Source organism: Stegastes partitus, unplaced genomic scaffold (assembly GCF_000690725.1).
Source record: "Stegastes partitus isolate 25-593 unplaced genomic scaffold, Stegastes_partitus-1.0.2 Scaffold2, whole genome shotgun sequence".
Lineage (NCBI taxonomy): Eukaryota > Metazoa > Chordata > Actinopteri > Pomacentridae > Stegastes > Stegastes partitus.
The window spans coordinates 673,088-693,036 of NW_007577733.1; the positions used below are offsets into that span (position 1 = coordinate 673,088).

Here is a 19,949-nt window from a genome sequence, read left to right on the forward strand (position 1 = left end):
AAAAAAAAAAAAAAAAACGTGCTGTAATTTATCACTGAATAAATTTCCATACCAAGTAAAGAAATAATGTGATTACTTTGATAAATGGTTTTAGATTACATCAAATCAGCAGGATGTTTACCAGTTTAGACTGTAGCTCCAGCAGCTTCCTGACTCTGAACACTCGCACTGCAACGATAAAATGAAGCAGATATTAAAGCTCAGAGAGGCAGTGAGAACACTAAAGACAGGAAATAATGGAATAAGAAAAAAACAGGGGACAATGTCTGTTCATAATATGTGGATCATATTTGAGGTGTGAAAATATTCGGCTTACCACTTTCCTTTCTGGTCAAAAGGTACAACAGATGGCAGATAAAAGGGCACTGAAAAGATGTGACACAATAATTAATTTCCTCTCTACTGCAACAGCAGACAACATGTGACTACTGACAGAGAAAGAACAGGACATGTTCCAATATGCAGTTTTACTGAGGTATGTGAAGACTCTAGCAATAAAATCCAGATTATACTTGTTAATTTTCACAAGTGGATTTTTCCTTTTAGCAGCATAGTTATACTGACAATTTGGTAGGTCTGCTTCCTGAAACAGCAGGATTGTGCTCATAAATAACTCACGGTCTTTCCTTCATATAATCACACAATGTCTCGTTTCAGTCTTGTTTCACAAGACAGCTCTGGTATACAGAGATAATGTAATTTAAATGAAAAATAAGCCTAGTGAGTCCCATATCTATTACTTAAAGACATGTATGAATAAAAAAAAATAAGAATTAGATTTGATGTCAATGTCTCATTACAACAATACAAAGATCACCAGCACACATACCAGATTTTCTTCTGTGACGTAGCTGAAGATGAAGCCGTAAACAGCTCGAAGCTGGTCCTTTGTGTCGATCATGTCAAATACGGTTAAAACCCATTTTATGAAAAGAACCTGAAAATTACACATGAATGTTAAGACAATAAAAAGATTAACTACGATACAATCTGACCAATGACACAGAATTAAAATCCACTAACTCATCTCAAATATTGTATAATTTCAAATATTTTCTAAAAACTAAAAGGAACACATTTTTTGTAATATTTTATTAACTGACTTATTTGCTTGATAAAGACAGAATGGAGAGCAGGAGCAGTCTTTAATCATTATAAATTATTTCAAAATGGTAAATGATCCAAATTTATAATTAGGTAATTAGAACAATGAATGTTTTTTGGTAATAACAGCTTGATTGTCCAAAAAGCTGAAGTAAATGCGAAATAAAAGAAGCAATTGAGATCACAGTTTAACCTTGAAGTTTTAAAGTCTTTAAGTGCAAATAATAGTTTTTTTGTATTTACCTGAGTGCTGATGGGTATTTTTCCAACACCCAGCCAAACCACTGCTCGAACAACGGCCTCTTGTGGCACCACAGTGGCAGGAATCAGACACTTGAGCACTCGCACACATGGACTGCTCCCTGCACGGAAAATTCACAGAAACAAATCATGTTAAAATGAAGCAAATGCTGACTTAGAAAACAAAACTTGCTGTTCAAAAACCACATTTTCTGCTGTGTAAAGGTGTCCCAACACTTTTGGGAAGAATGAAAGACAGTGTTTGTGTGATATGTTTGAACTGTGTAAAAAATGTGTACTCACATCACACCAATACTGCACAATCAATATTATCTTATTATGTAATTCCAGAATTCTTCTAAATTAGCCAGCACTAAGGCACGACTTCCAGATGGCATTACATTTTGAACACCCACAGTGGCTCAGTGGTTAACTGCCTCAAAGGAAGAGGCAGTTTGTCTGTGTGGAAGAGTGTGGCAGTTGTTATTCCTGTGATAAACTCACTGCCTGTTTTAGGAGTACACTTGCAACTCAAAGAACAAAGAAGATGGAATTATAGGTTTATTTACATTGCAGCTGGCTTACAGTTACAAGCACATTCTTCTAGTTAGAAATTCCACATTTAGAGCCAGTCCACAGCTTCTGCAGAGTGACCAACTTACCCATACGGAGGCTCATGGCAAACTCCAGCATAACGGATATGGCCTCTGGGGAAAGTCCCTTACTGTAGGCCACCTTCTCCACCAGCACCAGGTTCCTCTCAAAGTCATCATTCCCATACACAGGAGTACCAGCCTCAACTGCAGGAGAAAGACGTGACGTCACATCACAGCGTGTATGTGTTTTTAAAAATGGTAAAATGATTGCACAGTTTGACTCAAATAAAAGGTAATATCAACTTTGATGTTAGGCAACATGACAGTAGATGAACTTGTGCTGTACAAACTACATGCTACCACAACTGTTAATATTTTTACCACAGAAATACGGTTTGTTTCTTATGGCATCATTGTAAAGATATAGATGGGGTATTTAAAAGTTACCCTCATGGTTCAGATGGTGAACAAATTTTAATACATCTTTACTGGGTGCATGCTACAGTATATGTGTGTGACATGATGGCATAAGTGTCTTTATTTATGGAAATAAGTAAATAGACAAAAATATGTAGTAACTGAAATGTCGTTGAAATAATCACTATGTTTGACCTGGTTACGTATTTGTGTGGGGAAAAAATAAAAGCAAATGTACATCTGTTTGCTAGGATGTCCAATCCTGGACCTTTAACTGAGAGAAAAAGAGTAGCGGGTTGACAAAATGTTTTCAAGTTGAATGATGTCCCAACAGATCTCTACACCACCAATGTCAGCTGTTACAGCTATACGATTACTATCTGAGATCCAAGAGACAGCTGGTGTGGAAGAGAAAGCCTGAATAAAAAATTAATGGGTGGTTTCACTGATATGGACCTTATTGATGTTCATCTTGATGATCAACTGTGAACACTTCTGTAAAACAGCGATCTCAAAGAAAACATGAGCATGAACAGAAAGGGCAAAATCAGTCTCCACAATCACAGAAATGTTAAGACCCTTAGATATCAAAGAAGTTAGGCCATAGTTATCCAAAATACAACACAGTTTTTCAACTAGCCAAAGTCAGAGCAGATAACAGACCGCAGTTCAGTAAAACATTGAAAATGTTTGCACAATACTTCGGGGCTTATGGATGTTTAAGAATTAGACTCAATAGGAGAAATGAAACTGAAGAGCAAAATATTAAAGGTAGCAAGATATTCAAAAAATAACAATTTGCTGGAAATAAATATGGAAAAAAAACTGCTTAAAAAAAGGCACCTTTGCTTAATAATTAAATATGATAAAAAATTAAAGTCAACCTGCTAATGTCACAGATTTAGTCATTTAACTCTGAAAATGGGTCCACACTTACAGTGTCAACAGATAGGCTTGAGCCTATATACTGTAAAGTACATGACTGAGTAGTGTTTAATAACTGCGTCTGTGTTTGTACACAACGCTGGCTCTGTCAGATCGTAACTTAGCATCATTAGTCATCTGTAAATGCGCTTCACATGATAGGCGCGTGAGTTAAAATAAAGTTTTTGGCGATTTAATCTCATTGTAAAAATTTAAAATACAAAAAAACAAAAAATTGAATCCTAAAAGATTATTGCAAAACTGTGGATTTATTTATTTAAATCCATCAGCTTCATTAAAAAAAACTAAAAGATTTTAAATAAGTCAGTGGGGAGGGAGGTGGCCGGGGGCAGCCATCTTTGTTTTGGTTCTTGATTGAATGTTTTACAGTGGACCGAATATTGTTTCCCCACACGTTTTTACGAGTCTTCATGGATACTAATGCGACATCTCAAGTGTCCAAAGTGCTTTTACACGACACATCGCCGCCTAACTAACTTTTGGAGAAGCGACGGTTTGATACGTAACAAAGCCCCGAAAGTAAGCTAATACATGAGAGGCATTAGGTAGCGCTACGTTAGTTACACCACCGATTCATAAGAAAGTAACGTAATAGCTCGAAGCTCGTTGCACTTTTTGTTTGTAGCCCTCCTCGTTTCTCGCCATCTATTTTACTTTGTTGTTTAGATCCAGTACAATTAGTAGTGTAACCGCTGATATCAGTAACGCCACCATCTGCTGGCGACCCGGGTCGTTAGCGTCCCAGTCCTACCGTCAGTGAAGTACTTGAGGGCCAGAACAAATGGGTCCTCCGCCTCGTTCTTCCTTCTCTCCTTCTCCGCGACTCTCAGACTCCTGTTGCTGCTTCGACTGGACACAGACTGGTCGTTTGGAGACGAGCGCTCTGAATCCGACAGGTTTATTGTCGCTGCCATTTCTACATTGCTAAAACTTAAAAACACCGAGCTCCTCTCTGTCGTCAGCCATTCAAACAAAACTCAAATCATCCGCGCGACCGTTTGCGCTTGCGCAGTACCCATATCCGCTCGGCTGCTGCACGGGAATTGTAGTCTTTTTTTATGTTTTTGGTCGCACAAAAATTGAGTCACTGAACTACAACAATCAAGTAGCTGTGCGTCTGGGTGCAAATGTGTTGTTTTGTGAGAGGGTTCGTCGTCGAATAAACATAAAACTGGTAAGTGCTTTCTAAAAAAATAAAGAAATATGGTACCAAACACGCAAGGGGCATGTCAAATGACTAAACGGCCCCTTGCAGCATAATAAGTAGCTGAAACTGAACAGGGTTGCACTTAATCTTTGTTGTGGTTTTATTTACCCAAGTTTTAAAATGCCACTGTAATATTTTAAAATAAAACTTGTGGGTGTAATTATAGATCATCACCTCTCCTGGAAATGCCACACAGCTTACATAAAAGCAAAGATGTCTACTTCTTTTTTGTTTAAGAGTTAGAAATGATGGCACTTTAAATGTTGTGTAATTTCCCGTACTTTAGTTCAGAGGTCAGAGATTAAGCTTACTGGGTCAGTTTTTTCCAACATTGTTCAATGTCAGGCTACTTTAGCTTTATTGAGGCAGATATCTGTTGTATGTTGTAGATTAGAATCCTTTCTTATTTACACTGGTGTTGGGGACAGTAAATGTATGCAGATGGCTATCGAGCTAATGTTGCTTTTGTGTGTTTTAGATGCAGAGTCTTGCTTGTTCTTAAATTTTGCAAGGTCAGATTTTTTGAGACTACACAAGTCCTGAAATTCCGTTTTTTTTTTGTGTGTTTTTTGTTTAGAGCCAAATCATGGAAAATATGGAAAGGTTTACATGTAAGCTACTGTGGGGCCAAATATTTTATTCACAGGACCTATTGGTGTGTCTCTGCATTAGTTACCAGGTAGAGTTGTGGAGTCACACATGTGCAAGTGATATAAGTGATTAATACAGTACAGCAAAGACCACCTTCCCGAAGGTAGCGATGTTTAGAGTGAAAAACAGGTTAGTGCCTGAACATTTACAGAGACTGTGTTTTAGTAGTTGGTATGAGCTACATTAAGGCATGTGTGTTTTTAGATTTTAAAAAATGTCAATGCTCTGAACGAAGCAAATGAAATTAAGTTTAGATAATCTTTACCAGAGTCAGAAATCTTTTGACCTGCAACTAACAATTATGTTTATTATCTCTTAATTTTTGGATTATATTTTTTGATTATTGTCTTTAAAATGTCATAAATTTGTACAAATGTATATCCCAAGTTCCCAGAGTCCATGTTCACGTCGGCTTTCCAAAAACCCAGAAGTCAAAAACATTCAGTTTTCTATCAGAGACTAAGAACAATAACTATTGCATTTATGACCCTGAAATCACTTGAATTTCTTTAAACAATCTCTGTTGTCAGTTTATTAACTGACTTATGTGGAATATCTCATAATCTGGCAAAATAAAACTATAATAAAACTATAAAACAAATCAAAACTTCACCACACCAAATTTTCAAAAGGGCCAGGGAGGCTTTCATGTTGGTGAAAGTGTTCTGCAACAATCGCAATAATGATTTGCTCTTTGAGGAGTGCAAAATTCATGATTTCAAATGGTGGTTATTGCCTGTTAGCTTTCGCTCAAAACTGTTACTCACATCCTGTCCGGTTTCCATGCCACAGGGGCGAGAAGCAGGAACATAATCCCTCCACTAGCCTCGGGTACAAAAGATAGACAGAGAGACCCCTTGTGTGTCAGTTGTGCTGTTTGTCCCCTGCGACATACCATGAGCCCAGTCGTTTTGTGCCTACGTGGGGTCAGTGTTAGAGGTGGGTTTTGCTGTAATGTAGGGAATGATGCCAAGCACTTCGTATATGGGTGGTGTGTAGCTACTATGCTGATATGAAGGAATGACCTTGATATGGACTGACTGAAGTTATATAACAAGATTAAAACACAAAAATCCTATAACACCATCGAGCTTTGCCAAATTTAAGGTTAAGCTTGGATTTAATGAAATGCAAACGCGCTAATAATTTTAAAAAAAAAGTCAGTCTCACCTCCAGTTCTTTATTGTAAGTATATCATTTACAGAAATATTGTGAATCTTAAAATTGACGGCATTATTAACTGCAGTAGGAATGCTTTTCATATCTTCAGAGGGAAAAAGTAAAACCAAGCCAATGAGCAGAATTTAAGACTTCAGCTGTGAATTACAAATGTTAAAATTCAAATTTAAAACAGGCAAAAAGACCGTTTGGGTTTGGTTATGTTCTGCTGTCAGAGTAAGCAGCAGACGCCCAAGGCCACTACTGCTGTCCTTTCCACCTAAACAAATTCACTGTGATAACTGGAAGGAGAAAGAGGATATTTAGCTTATTTTACTTCAGGATAAAAGGATGTCATGCGTACTTCTGCAAAAATTTACTGAAATGAGAAATGAATGAGGATTTATGTTTTTTCTTCCTAAGACAGCCTTCTGGTAAAACTGCACCAAAATAAGATGTGGATATGTATTACTAGTTGATGTATAATTAGTACAAAATTCTTTCAACAGTGCTCATTTGGTTTATGTTCCGTACTCTTGACCAAACCAGACATGCTTGAAATTCATTAATTATCAACCCTTTCCTACCTACAGTATAAAAACAAATTAGAAAAACAAGCTACAAAGATTCTTTCATGAAAAACAGCATTCTCAAATCAACTCAGAACATAAATGGTAATTCACAGTAGAAGAAAAACACAAACACATTTAACACAGTGTAGGGCTAAAATAAATAAGGGGAATTGACTAGTGTGACAGCGAGCTGAGCTCATCAGAGTATCCACAGGTACGATTGTCCACGGTTATGTAGAGGATGTATGGATCAGGAGTTCTCAGTTTCACAGTAGTGCAGAGGAGTAGGTGAGAGTAGTCAGTCAGCCAGCTGGATGGGACAGAGGATGTGTGTGAGGGGTATTATTATTACTAGGAGGAACTGTTTCCCTTCAAAAATGTAATTACTGCAATCCATAGAGGCGCACCGGGTTCCCTTCGATGTGGCTTGGACCCAAGTAGAAGAAGATCTTTAAGACTGCTTGACCTTGTTCTTTTCCTGATCATTAATGTGCTGTTCCTCTCTGCTGTCCTCTCTCTCCGGCCGGTCATCACTCTGGCGGGCAATAAGCAGTCGGCAGGTGAGCAGAATACCAAAGACTAAAGCGTGGGCGTACCGTTTCAGGGGGTCTCCTACTAGCTGGTGGAAGAACAGGACGGCCAGCATGACCAGCAGCAGCAAGAAGTTGGCCACGTCCTTCGGCCTGCCCGGCACAAGGGTGAGCACCACACCACAGCCAACCTCCAGAGAGCCGATGATCTTACGGAGCAGGACCGAGCTGATCCCAATTTTTTTCAGGCCTGGCAATGCCTTGGCATAGCTCTTGTATGCCCTTTTCTGAAATGAGAAATACAGAGGTCTTTTTAAAACACAGGTCCACAAAATTCAGCATGTATCTTTTAGTTAGGCCATTTCAGGGCCATCTAAGGTCAGCAAGCGGAGCGTTTGACATCCAAATGCATCCATAGTGTATCATCACTGTGGCTGCATAAGTCGTTTTCAGCTTAGTGCTCCCTGGCTCAAGAAAACATAGAAATGTAGATACATTTGATGAGAAAAATATCCCCAGAGTTTGCTAGTTTGGATTCATTAAACCTTTATGCATGGCATCATCATCTTCATATATCAACATCAGCACCCGCAGGTGCATCTCTCAGAAATTGCTGGAATGCGCCGCCATTGCTCTTCAGCTGCTAAGTTGCTCTTCTTCTGATGCGAGCAGCTGAGCAGCTACAACACATTGAGCAAGCTATAAAGAGCAAGCTACCACCTCCATATCTGTCCGTTATCCTGCATATATGTCTGCATCTTTAAATTAGAGCATCTCTTATGAAAATGTGTCTTCATTCATTCATTATTCATCCCTGTTTCGGCGTTAACCGTCAAATGGCAAACTAATTTTAGTTGTTTTATGTATCCAGACTGATTAATGGATGTGCCCTGTGTTTAATATTAAAATATTTTTAAGTTTAATATACAGGGTTAGCCTATGTGCTAATTGTGTGATTACATTCAGCACAGCTGGGCTAAATATTTTATATAACCTCACAGGATTCTCACAGGAATAATGCATCACACAGGCAGATTAGAGGAGCCAATCGGTATCGAATGCATTCATTTTCCGTATCTATTACTATTTAGGTCAGCGTCTCCACTCATTATTCGCGCCTGCAGAAACTGCATCCAACACAGAACAATGGCCTTTAGCCCCTCAGTTGCGGACACTTGATGGGTAACGTTCAGCGCTACTCACCATTTCACTGTACGCGTCTTTGCTTAGTCTCGGAGTGAGCTTAATGGTCCCCATAAATACGAAAAATAAACCCAGAGCGAAAGAAAGAGCCACAATGGTAATTGTCCTTGGTGAGGCCATCTTTCTCCGCCGCGCTTCCCACTGAACTGAACGAGAGTGGGACCGCTTCCCGGCGAGCAGACACCAGGGGGATGGGCTTCTGGGGGAACCACAAAAATGGCGACGCGGTTCCTCTCTGCGCCGCATCAGGAGCAGGACGGAGCCGTTATCGTCCACTACTGAAACACAACTGAAATTATAGGTAGCGTCACTTCACTAATACATAACACGACACAACTAACAGTGCTACAAGGCTGTTTTAGGCACTAAATTGCCTCAAACTTTTAAAGGAAACCATTTTGTGAAATACACTTTCCAGAATAGAGGATGTGAAATTGGTTGCCAAGCAACCAGGAAAGACACCAGGATGTCCCTACGCCGAGGAAAAAAGTAATCCCACACACACAGCCACCATAAAACCATGAAATTGACACATTGGCACTTTCTACATGAACTCGTTAAAGAAATCAGATAAAACATGTTAATTAGAGCGCTTTGGAGGTGCAGGTAGGGGGAGTTTGTTAACTTTGGACAGAGCCATGCTAGCTGTTTTTACCTATTTTCAGTCTTTATGCTAAGCTAAGCTCAGAGCAGAAGGTTAATTTGGCCATTTGTTATATGCATTACGATCATATCTTACAATTTTTTTTATAGACTTTAAACCCTGATTTAAAAAAAAATATAGGAATCTGTAATATTAGACTCCCTTTTCCCACTTATATTAAGATGGATGGAAATTGTACACAGCCATCGGAGAGAAGCTAATCTGGAGCTATCAGTTTTTATCTCCCAGCGTCTCCAGTTTTGTGAAATATTTTGTTACAAAACAGACGAACCACAACAGAATGTAAATACAGTATGTGTTAAACACACTAAACAAGTTTCTTATGTAAATATACATTTAGAAAATTTGACCAATCAGTGTAGTCAAGCAACTGAATAGCCTGTTTGCTAAATCGTCATCTGACTATCTGGCACATTGTCCAGTATCTCCGTAATCCAACACTGAAGTTACAATTTTCCAACATACTCAAGGCAACCTTGAGTGTCAAAAATACTCCACAGATCATTGAGGTTCCTATAGGAGTGCCAGTTGAATCTTATACAAAGACAGGCATGTAGAAACAATGCCTGAGGCCAGTAGTCTCTTTGTCCACTAGGGTCCCGTGACGTAAATGTCTTCCCAGCTCCCTGTGTGGACGTCTACACGCAGCCCAAATATTATCCACGCGAGACTACGCTACAAGGACAGCAGTGTGTATATGTGGAATATGTAGACGTGGATTTACTGCACATGCATGGAACGTCCTGAAAGCAGATTAGAAAGTAGAACAATAGCATCAATTTCACATCCGTGGTGTCTGCAGCTGTTTGTGCGACGACCCACAAGGGAGCGTAATTAAAGCTTAACGCTGGCTGTTGAGACATTTGAAGGCCCTGACCCAGATGGTGTTTGTGCTTGTCCTAAAAACCAAAAACAACACCATCTATGCCTTCAGTAGTCATTCTTTGCAGCCGAATGAAGCCCTGAATAGCTGTCGGTTATGTTTAAAATGAGAATTCATCCTGCTCACTTTGGCCACACTCCCTCAGCTATGTCCTCCATAGACAGCAAATGTGATTATCCATATCGCTATCAGGGCTCCTCAGGTCATATCTTGTACTATTTGATTAGTTCGGTCTTGTTTTTTTAATTAGCCTAACAAACCTTGAATATTGGAACGTTACTGTAGATGATGGAAAGATCATAAATTCACCAGGGAGACACTACAGGCATTAACATAACTATTTATCACTATGAATTTACAGGGAAAACTCTTCATAAGGATAGAATATATGTTTATGTTTAGTCTATTTAACAATTTTTGTCATCACTAAACCCTATTACAACACAATCAATATTGATGAAACTGCAAAATCTCTCTGTGGAAGCCAGAACCTTTAGCACTGAGACTCAAATCTGTTACACCATCTGTTAAACCGTTTCTCCAGATACCAAAGTGTGTTGTGGAAAAATGCATGAAAAATTACAAAATAGCAAAAGCAGCACCTAAAAGTAGCAGCTTCTTATAGTAAACACACAGGAGAAGCCACGCAAGTATAGTGACAAAATGTTTATTATACAATTTCACATATCTGATCATCACTTCAGCAATGTCCCTGGCTTTTTCCAGTGTTGGAAAATGTCCAAACAATCATAAAAAAAAGGGAGTACAGTTCAAAAATCACGTTTCCCTTACATTCAAAACTGTATAGATTTATACAAATAAAAACCCCTTTAACATTTTGGCCAAGTACACAAGTTTATCTTCAACATATCTTTTTAGAAATTTTATATTATTGATGTTTTTAGTTTTTCTTTTTTTAATTTAAGTATTATTTAAACCTGCCCTTCACTACAATTTGGAATCTGCAGTTTCATTCCACATGTTCAGGGATCAGGTGGTCAGCCTACTGTACAGGAAGTAATATAGAAATAGTAGTTAGTGAAGTGATGTTGTGTAAAAGCTACTGCTGTGCACAACCAGGATTCACTCTCACTGCCCCTGATCCTGACGGTCCTTCAGAGCCTGGATCGCTTTTCGGTAAAGATCTGTCAGGAGACAGAATTGTTTCTTTAAGTTAAAGGTGTAATTTTATCATTTCACAGTCCGAAGTGTTACTGTATATAAATGATGGATAGAAAAAGAGGTGGATGAGTCTCACCAAAAGTAGCAGAAAGGTCCACAGGTTGAGAATAAGCTTCAGGCATCTCCTCTGTGTTGATCTTGTTTTTTCTTTTTACTTTCACAACTTTCTTCTTCTTCCTCTTTTCCCCTTTAGTTGGACATAAGATGAAACAATAATTAGATTTTTGTTTTCAAACAGTTGACAACCCAAAATAATGTAATTCCATTATTAACTGATGACAACCTTTCAGCGGCTTCTCGTCATTGTCAGGTGACTCCGGCACATCCAGAGTCTCTTCTTTCACTTTAGTTTTGCGTTTCAGTTTGCCTTTTTTCGGAGGGATCAGGGCGCTGCTGGCTCTGTCTCTGTGACTGGCGTTTTCTTGCTCTCCTTCGTTACCATCACCCTCCTCTTCCTCCTCTTGTTCGTTGGCCTGTTCTTGGTCTTTTTCACCTTCCTTGACCTTAACCTGCTTCTTCTTCTTCTTTGTCTTCAGCTTCTTTTTCAGCGTGGTCTCCTGAGAAAAGACATTCAGTTATTGTGAAGCTCAAATGTTTAACTTGTCATCACAGTAGAGAAACCATAGATGGAATTAATGATGTCTCAGTTCCATTAAGTGTCCCAGTATGCAATGACGGTGAAATGTCATGGAGGATCTTCCCCAAATGGAATGCAGCCGTCATAACACGCCTTTACTTTCCCTTCTGTCACAAGTCAAACTGACTGTCAGACTGTCTGAAAAAGATCTATCGACATTACTGCTGGAAAGAGGCTGAGATACAGACAGTAGACGGGTTCTATGTAAAGCTGCATCTATTAATCTATTAGCCACTTTATAGAACATCAATCAGCAGCAATATTAATAACGCATAACTAACTTATTCCATCTTCTCCAGTGAGAATATTTGTTGGTTCTCTGAACCTTCTGTGATTAAACAGAATATCTTTCAGCTTCAGCTCATATGTCGGACCATACAAGATTTGAAGACTTTGAAATCACCGTCTTGGGATCTGCAAAGCTGAGATCGGCCGTTTATTAAACTATTTATTAGATCACTGGACTAATTTGGTTAATTGAAAAATAAGTGCCAGATTAATGGAGAATGAAAATAATTGTTAGTCGCAGCAGGCCTAGTGAGGTGAATTACAAACAAAAATTATACAAACAAATTATTATAGTGGATCAATGACATCTATCTGTAGAAACACACACCCCATTAGCACTCTATTAGGCACACCTATACAGGTAAAACCAAACCTGAGTTCAACTCCACTGCAATCTACAACCTCAGTAAGACAATTTTAGAAAATGTCATTGGACTGTACATCTTTTTTCAGATGCGGATGCTGGATGATTTCCTGACCTTTTGCAGCATGTTCCGAATAGGTTGCAGCTTTCCCTCCACCTTGGTCTTTTTCTCCTTGTCTTTGGGCCGATGAACCTGACGGAGGTCCGACTTGCTGGATCGAATTCTGAGGTGAGAGAATATTTGACATCAAGGTTCAGTGTCTAGCTCAGAGTAATTGGTGTTTTTTGCTAAAGTTGATGCTCTCATGTGCCATTTTTGAGCTATGAGTCCTCTAAATATAAAGGCCTCTCTTACCGTTCCACTTTGGGTTTTTTGCGCACTTTCTCTGCTTTTCCGATCTTCTCTCTCTCTCGTGCCTCCAGAGGCCTCTTGCTGTCCTGGGCTACTCGAGTGCAGAGCTCTGGGTAATCCAGGCAAACAGCACGCAGCAGCCAGCGAAGGCCTCGCAGAGTCTTTCTGTCTGACCAGCGTCGCAGGTCCATTAAGGCTGAACAAGGCTCCTGAGCGGAAACACAAAAAAGGTAGGTTTCTCTGCAGGTGTCTTCAATTCTGTACTGCAGTTTTTCCTGCCGTCCACATTTTCTTTCAGCAGTAATGACTTTTAGAATAATACTTACAATATGGCACAGAGAGCGGCTCTGGTTGACCAGCTTCTCTAGAGACAGAATCTCAATCAGTTCACTTCCCAGCAAAGCGTTCATTTTATCCTGTTTGTTGGCCAACCTGAAAGCACATTACAGTCACCACACTTATCCTGCGAGTAGTGATTTCTGTATTTCCACTCATCAACCAGCAGAGAGCACTGTTTACACTGCACATGATGTGAAATGCAGGAACAAAGCTGAGCGTGCTTACACCAGTATGGGTTTTCCCGCCACTCTCGATTGCTTCAGCAGGTCAGCGAGAACCTCTTTGACCTCCTTTATCCTCAGCCTGTCGCTGGAGTCCAGCACGAAGATGATCCCGTGGGCCTCTCCACAGAGCTCCCTCCAGGCTCCTCTCGACTCTGCTGATCCTCCAACATCCAGCAGCGTGACCAGGTAGTTCTCCACTCTCAGCTCATTCCTGATGCAGCCGTGGGTGGGCCCTGCGTCTACGCCGTGGGGGACTGGAGCAGGAACACACAGGAGGGTTACTTGTTGCATTTCTGCAATAAGCACTTCAGATAAATCACTGTTCATGTCACTGATGCATTACCTCTCAACATCCCTCTGATGGAGGATGTTTTTCCTGCTTTGTCAAGACCGACCACAAGAACAGTGACTTTCCTGCAGACAAGTAAATACATTATCACATTTAAGCTAAAATAGCATCATATAGCTGTAATTGACAACTGTATACTTTTTAAGCAAATATCAGTGATCTATACATGATGTGTAAATTAACTTTATACAAAAACATCAAAAGAAAAGTAAGTCAGAATATGATCTCTGCACAGAAAGTTTGTCTACTTCCTTAAGAGTTGGAAGTAGTTTTGTTTTACTGTGTAAGTTAGGAAGTAAGTAAGAAATGCAACAGCACAAGAGTTTCATTTGGTCCAATGCTAATGAAGGAGCCTTCATTGTGCTTGTTGTTGCTAAAGTTGACTTAGTTTGGTGGGTTTTTATTCTTGCACGATAAAAATTTAATCGCTGATTATTTTTTAACTCAATACAATAATCGATTTTAATCTCTAATTTCTCAAGAAATGCATTGATGGTAACTGTAAAATATCATAAAGGAATTCAATCAAATCAGCTCATCTTTTGTAGTTTATTTAATGTAAATATATGAGTTTTGCAAAATTTTTGGTAACTGAACATAAAATGTCAAATTATTTTCAGACCACTTCAGAACTTAAAAACACGTGTTCTTGTAACATGAGGTGCTTTTACCTGAAGTAATCGGTTGAATGAATGAACACCTGACAGTGAAATCAACTCTTTGAGTTTATAAGAAACAAAACTACAAGACTTCCCAGGGTCAAATGTTACTCGCACATGGCGGAAACTTACTGTGTGTCTTTTACACAAGGAAAATTAAATTATGATTGTTTCCTTTTATAGTAAATAAAATAGGTCCAATCAGAATCAAAAGTTAGTTCTGAATTCAGTCTGTACAGCCTCACAGATTGTCTTTATTCTGACTCTGGCAGATAATAATAGTAATAATGATGATGATGATAATAACAAAGAATGTACAAGAGGTAGAATCTCTCTAAATTTAGACAATGTAAAGGTAAAGCAAGTCTGTCTGTTTGACTAGTTGATGCAACTCAGTATCTTTATTTTGTCAATTTTACTTGGCTAGTTGCACATTTTCATAACTCACAGGATGACTTTGGACTAATTAACCAACCAAAGTGCAGTGAAGTCACAATTTTAAGCCAGAATTGGAACTTAATGGAACTTAACCTCTAAGATAAAGCAGCTTAAACTGATTTGCAGCCTACCTGATGGGCTCCTGGATTTTGGAGACCCAGTTGCAGCAGTTGCTCATCAGGTTGAACATGTTTACTTGAGGTGAGCAAGGTGTGCACAGTGGCCACCATCTTCTCTGGAACTGGTACCTGCAGACAGATGGTTAAACCTTACTGTGACTCACAAACACAAATAAGACGGGCTGCTTGAGTCACCAGGGGCCGAGTCCAGGTCCAACACAAAGATGCTTTGCGTCTGTCTCCTGCGTGCTTAGGAGACGTTTACAGATGGTCAATCCAGACAATGTGCTCACTGCCAAGAGTCTCTCTACATCCTCAGAATACAAAATTTGCTGTAATCTGGCATTCTGTAGCTCACTAAATTGTATTTTTCATGATGGATGCATGATTAGAAATGTTTCGTTTCAATATTCCCTTATTTTTCTCTCAGTAAGCAGCATCAGTGTTGTCTTGTATGACACAGACAGTGTGTGAGTCATCTCAAAGCTTAATAAAATATGGAAACTATGAGTTCACCGCCTGAGTGTAGCAATACACACACATCAGGTGTGTCTGAGATAGTCGGCCATGTGCTAAAAAAAAACGCAGGCAGATCTTCTGCTCGCTTCTCCAGTGCATCTGTTCAGGCTCTGTAATCTGCTAAAGCCAGTTTAGAATGTCCCGCTTTTACCGTGTTGTTCGCGATCTGACCCACATTTGTTTTGGCTCTAGAAGAGGTCATCACATTTACGCTATAGTGTAAGTAAGGACAGAGTTTTATGCATTTAGAGCAAGTAAAGATAACGTACGAGTTGTGTGCAGCGAGAAAGTGTGAATGTAGATGTGCTTCCTCGTGTGGAGATATACAAAAAAAAAAACTTTATATGTACATTGTAACGTTTGTGAAATACAAAATATTAGTTATTGTTTTTTAGCATTTCAAGTGGGTTTTTTTTGGTACAAATAGATTAACACTGATTAGTAAGATTTTGCTTCATCTAAAATTTAGATTTTTGTCAACGCTTTGTAAAGCACTGTAAACATGTGTCTATATATTTCATTATTATTTTTGTTATCAAAGAGAAAAAGTACAAAATGTTGCACAAAAAAAATGTACACTAAAATTGTAAATCAGCTCTTGCAGTGCAAAAAAACAACATTTAGCAATAAAAGCTTTAAAAGCTCTGCAGACATAAACAATAAAACTCCACTAAACCAACAGTTGATTCTGTTGTATTTCTCTCTAAAAGAAATCTGCTATTTTTAAAATTATTTTTGTAAAAACATCTGAAAACTCTGGCAGTGGTCTACATACACACAGACAATAAGTAAACACGACACATGGTTGGCACAATGCAATGAATCCAAACAAAGTATTTTAAATTTCAAACTAAACAACTAGTTTCTGATATCACTAAATCAACACAGTGCATGTAAAAGACGTAAAATTCCAAAGTTTAACCAGCATTTAGAAGGGTACTTACAGAAGCAAGTCTATGTCCATGCATTTGTTTGGGTGCTCGTCTCTACTAACATCTTGGACCCAGCAGCAACACAACTAATCAGGCTCACACTAAGCCTCTAGTCACCCCATGTGGGAGGTGCAACCTGGGAAATGTTGAATTGGCATTTCGACCAATCCTGGAGTTCTCTGAGCTAACTCCTAATCTCATTGGATGGTTCTCTTCTTTAACTGGACTAAACGAGGATTCTTATATCCGTCCAGGAGACCTAAATGTGTCGTGTGGTGTGATCTGTGACGGCCTATGATCTTCTTTTCTTGCTGAAGTCAGAAAGTGACGGCACAGACCTTTTGTACAGATTTAGGCTGCACAGTTTTAGTCCCTGGGAGGGGCGAGGACACCACCACAACAACAGAGTCACTGTGTTTACAGGTGGAACTGGAACTAAAGCTTATTATAGACCTGTATTTTCTTGTCAGGTGCATTTTGGACTGAATTAGATCAGACAGGATTATAAAATCACTAATAACTGCGTTTTGATGAGGTGTTATTTCTCAGTGGATATTTATTATATTATTATATGCATATATGTTATGCTGTGCATGTGATTTTCTTTATAAAATAGATCCCTTTATTCTATTTCCAGGGTGCCTTTTTAACATCTGGTCAGCGACAATGGATGAAACATGCCTTTGATGCGAACTAGAACTTATTTAGTGCTAAGAAAAAACCCAACAACAACAACAACAAAAACACAAATTCATAAAATATTATTCAGCGTAAAAGGAAGGAAATAAGATGTTATTTGATAGGAAAAGTTTATTTTCAATACTACATTTGATGCACAAGGATGCAAAATATAGATCAACATATTTATCTGTTTCTAAATATTAATTTCCAGCTACTACATTGATTCACTCCAGCATTCACAAAGGATCAGCTCTTCATGTTACATAACGGCATTAATACAATAATTAAGCCCGTCTAACACAATTTGCAATATACCATGAGCCACTAGATGGCCTCGCACTCACAGGATCTGTTCTCCCCGCCGCGCATCATACAGCTCATCTGAACAATGAAATGTTTTTACGTTCTAGTCCGTGACAAGATAAGATGAGTTTCCCTTGAAGCTTATCACTTCATCTTTGCTGAACATACATGTATTCTCAGGCTCTACAGCAGCCGATCCACACCACTGACTGTTTATGTTTATGCAGGAAAATCAAATTAAAAGGCAAACAGAGCAGCTGTGATAAAATTACACATGAATAAATGTTTAGTGACATCTTTAGTGACATCTTTTAGAGACTGGGAGCAGCGGCTTGTGCGCAGGCTTTATCCCATTATGTCATTAAACCAGCGTCCAATCAGGCACTGCCGTCCTCTGCTGAGTAAACTCATCCGAAGCTCTGACCACAGCCATGCGTCAGCTGACACACACACACACACACAAACATAAATGTACATGTACACACACACGGAGCAAAAACAGCAGCACCACGCCCCTATCTGCTGCTCCTGTTCAACACATTGCAAACATGCTTCAAACACCCCCCACTGCTGAACTGGCAGTCTCTGTTATAGTTTGATGACTTTACAGTTTTAACAGTAAAGAAAGAAGTTAGATGAAGAGATCGAAACCACTCATTTCTGTGCGATAAATATGAATCTAAAGGCAGGAGACAGGTAACTTTGCTCAACATAAAGACTGAAAACAGCTCGCCTGGCTCTGTATAAATGAAAAACATACCTGCCCTGAAAGCTAGCTACTTAAAACATTCATATTTTGTATGTTAAGTTGCACAAAATTGTGGAAAAAAGACACGTTGGGGGGTTATGTGCTGCACTATGTAAAGCTCTGGACAGATCCAGGCTAATTGAATCTTGATACTGAGCAACCAACTAGAGATAAGAGCGGTATAAGAAACTGTTCCTTAGTAGTAGTGCAAATGAAAAGGGAGAACACGTAGTTAGCTTCAGTTTGTTGTAAAGAATCTGAATCAGACCAGCAGCGTGCCCTTACACCGACCTGTCTGGATGCTAACACAGTGCACTCGCTGCTTCATAATGAGGTTTCCATCTTCCACCTCCCCATATGCAGTCTGAAGTCACTGACCCAAACTCCTGCTTCACCAAACACATGCATTAATAATGACAAGCCTTTCGCTCATTGTGTCGACCCCCCTCACAATGCCGAGCTCGTGCCACTGACTCAGAGGAGATCTGATTAGGCAGGAAGACGTCGTCCTGTTTGGGGCGAGTTCAGCTGAAACCGGTCATAATGAAGCTTCCTTTGTTATCCTGTAATTGAAGAAGCAATGGCAGCATAGTTACAATCCACTGTTGAAGCTTCTTCCTTATTTACTAAAAATGCCACATGGTTTATTTAAGGTGACACACCACGCCAGCTCTGCCAATGAAAACTTTCGGTGTGTCACTCCAGCCTGTGCCCTTCTCGTGCCCCTAGAAAACAGATCAAACCTGTTTGTGTAAGTAGCTGAGCAAACCAACCGTTCGACTTGTCCCACAGAATGGGAAGGAGCGTTAAAAAACAGTGATAGAGTAAGAAAATCTCTCTGTGAATGAGCAGATTTTAAAAAGCTGATTCAGTGTGAGTGTGGCCTGCACCTGTTCGTGTGGCTGCTCCACTGTCAGGCCCGCAGGTCACCAGAACAAGGCCAGGACCGCCCTGCTGGTGGAAACTAAAAATGGAAGTGCAGAGAAACTGATCTCTGTATGCTCACCCTCTGTAGTGCTTCCATTCGGGCGGGACGGACGCTGTATGCAGTGAAACTACGGTGTGTTTCTCAATGTGCTTTCTCAGATTTCTTATTGGCACTTAGTTTGAGTCCAGAGAGAATGAAGCATGAAGCGGTGTTGGTTGTTGTCTCTCTCATTATCAGTGAATTTCCTAAAGAACTGCACTTATGTAGAAGTACAATGCTAAGTTACTTGTAGAGAGAAATGTCGTACTGTTTACTTCTTCTCGCTTTTACAGCAATTTTAAAAACCTATCATGACATTATGAATGATTCTAAATATAAGTAATCGTTATGCAGTATATTTAGCCACCTTACAGTACATTCAATGACAATAATCAGCTTTACCTCTTTCAGCTTCCATATGTAAAAGCTGCTTGCATGTAATGCATCAGTGATATTCATCCAATAGAATAAGAAGATCAAAATAAACCACTGACAGTTTGTTTTGGTGTGCAATGAGAATGTTTCTGCTTTAAGTACATTTAGCTCATAATGCTTTTACGTAAGTATGGTTTGGAATTGGACTTGTGCTTGTAACTCATTATTTTTATATTGTGGTGTACAATTCTTCCACCACTGATTGTTAGTAGTTATTCCAGATGAACTCTGACCTCCACTTCC

General features: G+C 39.3%; 3 protein-coding genes across 4 annotated transcripts in view; all 3 read right to left on the reverse strand.

Annotated features, from left to right (window-relative positions):
* cenpi (centromere protein I) overlaps positions 1 to 4,269 on the reverse strand; it is a 15,231-nt gene extending 10,962 nt beyond the window's left edge. For both annotated transcript variants that reach the window (XM_008275581.1, XM_008275574.1), the window contains exons 1-6: positions 4,054 to 4,269; positions 2,007 to 2,144; positions 1,348 to 1,466; positions 830 to 937; positions 317 to 365; positions 122 to 168 (exon numbers count right to left, since the gene is read on the reverse strand). In XM_008275581.1, coding sequence (XP_008273803.1) covers positions 122 to 168; positions 317 to 365; positions 830 to 937; positions 1,348 to 1,466; positions 2,007 to 2,144; positions 4,054 to 4,216 — 624 coding nt within the window. In that variant the 5' untranslated portion in view covers positions 4,217 to 4,269. The remainder of the gene's footprint in view (positions 1 to 121; positions 169 to 316; positions 366 to 829; positions 938 to 1,347; positions 1,467 to 2,006; positions 2,145 to 4,053) is intronic.
* A 2,051-nt stretch (positions 4,270 to 6,320) lies between these two features.
* tmem35 (transmembrane protein 35) lies at positions 6,321 to 8,871 on the reverse strand. The gene is made up of 2 exons (XM_008275594.1): positions 8,624 to 8,871; positions 6,321 to 7,707 (listed from the first exon to the last, which is right to left on the reverse strand). The coding sequence occupies exons 1-2, from the start codon at positions 8,867 to 8,869 to the stop codon at positions 7,342 to 7,344; spliced, it is 612 nt and encodes a 203-aa protein (XP_008273816.1). The 5' UTR covers positions 8,870 to 8,871; the 3' UTR covers positions 6,321 to 7,341.
* Positions 8,872 to 11,042: 2,171 nt separating this feature from the next.
* arl13a (ADP-ribosylation factor-like 13A) lies at positions 11,043 to 16,701 on the reverse strand. The gene is made up of 10 exons (XM_008275604.1): positions 16,585 to 16,701; positions 15,134 to 15,250; positions 13,900 to 13,970; positions 13,558 to 13,810; positions 13,320 to 13,425; positions 12,997 to 13,202; positions 12,757 to 12,865; positions 11,636 to 11,909; positions 11,429 to 11,539; positions 11,043 to 11,315 (listed from the first exon to the last, which is right to left on the reverse strand). Exons 1-10 carry the CDS (start codon positions 16,602 to 16,604, stop codon positions 11,260 to 11,262), a joined length of 1,323 nt encoding a protein of 440 aa, XP_008273826.1. The 5' UTR covers positions 16,605 to 16,701; the 3' UTR covers positions 11,043 to 11,259.
* Between the last annotated feature and the right edge of the window lie 3,248 nt (positions 16,702 to 19,949).

Coding starts and splice junctions, on each gene's coding strand:
- arl13a (XM_008275604.1), bottom strand. CDS start 16,604: ATGGACATAGACTTGCTTCT. Junction 13,203..13,319: donor GCCGCTCTCTGTGCCATATT/GTAAGTATTATT, acceptor GTTTCCGCTCAG/GAGCCTTGTTCAGCCTTAAT. Junction 11,910..12,756: donor TTCGGAACATGCTGCAAAAG/GTCAGGAAATCA, acceptor GTCTTTTCTCAG/GAGACCACGCTGAAAAAGAA.
- tmem35 (XM_008275594.1), bottom strand. CDS start 8,869: ATGCGGCGCAGAGAGGAACCGCGTCGCCATTTTTGTGGTTCCCCCAGA. Junction 7,708..8,623: donor AAGACGCGTACAGTGAAATG/GTGAGTAGCGCT, acceptor TTCTCATTTCAG/AAAAGGGCATACAAGAGCTA.